This window comes from Sparus aurata, chromosome 15 (genome assembly GCF_900880675.1).
Source record: "Sparus aurata chromosome 15, fSpaAur1.1, whole genome shotgun sequence".
Lineage (NCBI taxonomy): Eukaryota > Metazoa > Chordata > Actinopteri > Spariformes > Sparidae > Sparus > Sparus aurata.
In genome coordinates this window covers 23,070,552-23,074,549 of record NC_044201.1, presented here as the reverse complement: position 1 = coordinate 23,074,549, position 3,998 = coordinate 23,070,552, and the positions used below count along the sequence as shown (strand labels likewise).

The window sequence follows — 3,998 nt, the reverse complement described above, 5'->3', positions numbered from 1 at the left end:
AAAATAAATACATATTTTGAAAGTTGATTTTTGAGACTCCTTCTCATTCACTCCTCAAAAAGAGACGCTTTGGGATGGCGGCTGACCTTACCTGCAATCCTTAAGCATCAGTATTTGTTGGGAATAAGATTAAAAAATCTACTTCCTCACAAAATGAACCTTTAATGCCGTTTTGTCCATCTAGATTGTTTTGGCGTCTGTTGCTGAGTTTTGGAGATATCGCCATTGAGATGTCTGCCCTCGCTCAAATATAATTTGGCTGTGGCTTTGGAATTTGCATTTTTGATTTTGGGGTGAACTGTCTCTTTAAATGTGACATACTTTCATATAAAGACTTGGACAGGAGAACTTGTCTTTTTCTTTGTAACACCAGTATTTTTATTTTTCTAAAGGTAAGAAAGCAAGCATAGTGAAATACAGGTAAAGTCACCTAGTACGTCCACGCTTAATTCAATTTTGGTGCTACAGCTAGATGAGCCGCTCCAAAAGAGGAAATCAGGTGCCGTCTTACAGGATGTTCGACATCTGTTCGAGTAATCTTTATTCTGCACTTCATTCCTACTCAATTGTGTCATTGTTTGTACTCCACACCATCACTGTCTTAAATCCACAACAATCTGAATCTGATTTTGAATCAAAGGGCTCAAGAAAGAAGAGAGAATCAAACCAGAGAGATGAGTTTACTTGGTTTGATGTGTGGGTGTCAGAAAAAAATGATGATAAACAAGCTTTGTGTGTCTTTTTTTTTTTTGCTTAGTACTCTTCTATAATCAGATTTAAGACGTGCTTTCTGATGTTATCCCCATGTACCAGTAATAGGACATCAGGACACGTAACCTCAGCATCACATCAGAACATTTTCCAGGATGAAACAGTTATAATCTACAACTTTCCTCTCCCACTCAGCTGATGTGGGAAGATGACAGTGGTGCCATCATTTAAAACAAATATGTTTTAAAAGAAGATAGATTGAGTGCCACAGTCTCACTAAGCCCCATCGGCAGCATTAATATCAAAGTGTCTTTCTCGTTAGGCGTTCATAAATAGGCTTATCCAAAGTTTATGTGGGCTAATCTTTGCTCTCTCTCCTCTCCTCTCCTCTCCTCTCTCTCTCTCTCTCTCTCTCTCCCTGTGTGTGAACGTGTCTCTCACTCTCCAAGAAACACGTCCACGCTCCTCCTCTTTATGATAATGTGACAGTAGCATCTCCAGCTCGGAGACAAGCCTCCTTCTCATTCTGACTCAACTATGTGATCTGTTTTTCCACACACGGTCGGACCCTGTTCTCCTCCTGTCCTCTCCTCTTCTTCTTTCACCCCTTCTTCTTCTGCTTGTTCTTCTTCAATGCGCACTTCCCCTCTCGCAGAGCTGCTGTGCGCAAGTTAACTTTTTTTTTTATTTTTTTGTATAAATAAATAGTTGACTTTTTGAAGTTTACTTTTGTGCTCCGGTCCTCGGACATGACCACCATGGCAACTCCGGCTGCTCCGGCTCTGCTCCCCGCCGCTTCGCTCGGGCACCACCCGGCGCCGAGTTCCGTCTCTCCGGCCACCAACTCCCCGCCACCTGCGGCCACCTCCGCCGCGTCCTCCCCGGCTCCTCCGGTGGCGCACCCGGCGCTGCTTCACCAGTTCCGAGCGGACCTCTTACTACCGAACGGGACCCCGTTGAAGACCGGAGGAGCCCCGGTGTGCAGCGGCGCTAAGCCCGTGTACGCCACCCCGTCGCCCGTGGAGAGCACGCCGCAGAACAACGAGTGCAAACTGGTGGAGGTGAAAGGTGCCAAGCTGGCCTCGTTCACCGTGAAAGACACGGAGCTCATCTGCCTGCCGCAGGCTTTCGACGTGTTTCTCAAGCACCTGGTCGGCGGGCTGCACACCGTCTACACCAAGCTGAAACGGCTGGACATCGCCCCGGTGGTGTGCAACGTGGAGCAGGTCCGGGTGCTGCGGGGGCTCGGGGCCATCCAGCCCGGGGTGAACCGGTGCAAACTCATCTCCAGGCAGGACTTCGAGACGCTCTACAACGACTGTACCAACGCAAGGTGAGAGGGGAGACAGAGGGGGAGACAGGAGGGGGGTGATGGTGTGACCCAGCAGGTGGGGTCCAAGATCCAGGGAATTTAAAAGGTTTAAGTGACTTCTTCTCACCTTGTTGTATGAAGTGTCTGCAGGTCATGACAAAGCCTCCATGATGCCCCCCCCCCAAAAAAAAAATCAATATTTCAAACTGAGTGTGAGTGATGATTAATGATTAGCTGCAACCTTGAATTAAATTTCTAGCATTAATCTGATATTTGCATGAGATTCCTCCGAATTAAAGGCTCATAGAAACAAATAAGGTTAAAGGAATATTCCATGAAATATTCTGTCTGATTAGTCTTTTTTGGACATCTTTGAGGTTTTTACATCTGATCATGACTGACTGGAGGTCCAGTTAACCCCCTTTTTTTAAATTTTATTTACCACATTAGTGCTGCCAGGCCCGTCACTAATCACCATGTGAACGGATGATGAACGCTGCGATAGTGACGATGGCGTTGACGATAATGAATTTTAGTAATCTCATTTAAAAATAAACACTCTTAAAAGTTTTGTCATGTTATCTCCGGCTGTGATCTCTTGCTCTCTCTCTCTGACACGCACACACACACACACACACACACACACACACACACACATGCACTGTCTTTCACTGTCTCCCTGACACACACACAGACACGCACACATTGAATCTGACACTGTCATTCTGAGAAATTGATTCTTCACAGAAATTAATTAATTTTCATTTGGCCCCAAGCGGCAGCTTAAATCAGGACAAGCTCACTCACTCACTCACTGATCCCTTTGCTCTCTCTCCTTCCCTCTGCCTCCCTCTCTCTCCTTCCTTAATAACTCGCTGTCTTATCATATCAACACTCTTTAGCCCAGAGCATCAGAACAGAGGAGATGATTAAATGAATTCTCGGTATTTATGATGCGATTATGTAGATGAGCTGTTTTGCAGAACTCCGATGGTGACCAACTACATGGGTCATCAATCCAATGTGCCACAGAGATGTTTTTTGGATAAAGGGGCTAAATTGGCAGGGATTTGTGGTTTCCTGGAGCCTCAGTCTGCTGTTGTGCCGACCACATGCTCGGAACAGCATGGGTTTCAATCCGGAGGAGTGTGGATTAGCCTTAGTTTGGGGAATTTTTTTATATTGTTTGATAGTTAATCCCTGCTCCTTGGAGCACGAGTGATCCAATTTACACCTGCCATTAAATTCAGATGGAGGATGTGTCAAGATGTGTGCAGATAGACGCCAAAGAAAACAGCTTTTTTTTTTTTTTTTCATTTCTTTATGTTTCCTGCATATAGATCAAATCATCCAGGTGCTGTTCTTTATCTTTGATTTTAATAGCAGGTGTTAGCGTTTGCTACAAGCTTTGACTTGTTGAGCAAAAACCAGAAACAAACTATTGTGCGAGGCAGCCTCCCAACACCTGCGTTTAAAGCGTTCGAGGCCCTCCAACCAAGACGAAAATCCAGATGCATCTTCTGGGCTGCTTTGGGGATTTCTTCTGTGTCAGGTGTTAATGGGAAACGTTGTTCTACAACGGTTGAAAATACACAGCCTCCGCCGTCTCTAATTATCCACACAACACTCAAACAGCCTTTAGTTAATGAGATCTGGAAACATCACTCGTCTGAAATCTTCAAACGACTTCTGCGATTCTTTGTCTGAGGGCTTCAAATGTGCTGTGGTGGCCATTAGTATCATCACCATGCATTAGAAGTCTCCAGCTAATCCCTCGCGTAGGGCTGGAGGTGGAAAAAGTGTGACTCGAGGTGGTTTAAGCTGGAAGGCTCGGCCCGAGCGAAGCCAAAAGTTTCACCAACGTCTCCGTGAAAGTGATGTTACTGCTCTGTGACAGCATCAGGGCTCAGCGAGGGGTTTTGTTACTGATTAAGACAGCCATCACTTATTATTTTCCAGTCCAGCTCAGTCAGAC

At 45.5% G+C, this 3,998-nt stretch overlaps 1 protein-coding gene across 3 annotated transcripts in view; it reads left to right on the top strand.

Annotated features, from left to right (window-relative positions):
• Nucleotides 1–1,169: 1,169 nt before the first annotated feature.
• Nucleotides 1,170–3,998, top strand: part of dachc (dachshund c) — a 25,590-nt gene continuing 22,761 nt past the window's right edge. For 2 of the 3 annotated variants that reach the window (XM_030442913.1, XM_030442912.1), the window contains exon 1: nucleotides 1,174–2,044. In XM_030442913.1, the coding sequence (XP_030298773.1) occupies nucleotides 1,461–2,044 (584 nt within the window). In that variant the 5' untranslated portion in view covers nucleotides 1,174–1,460. Of the gene's footprint in view, nucleotides 2,045–3,998 lie in introns of all 3 variants that reach the window. The other variant, XM_030442914.1, reaches the window with a different exon arrangement.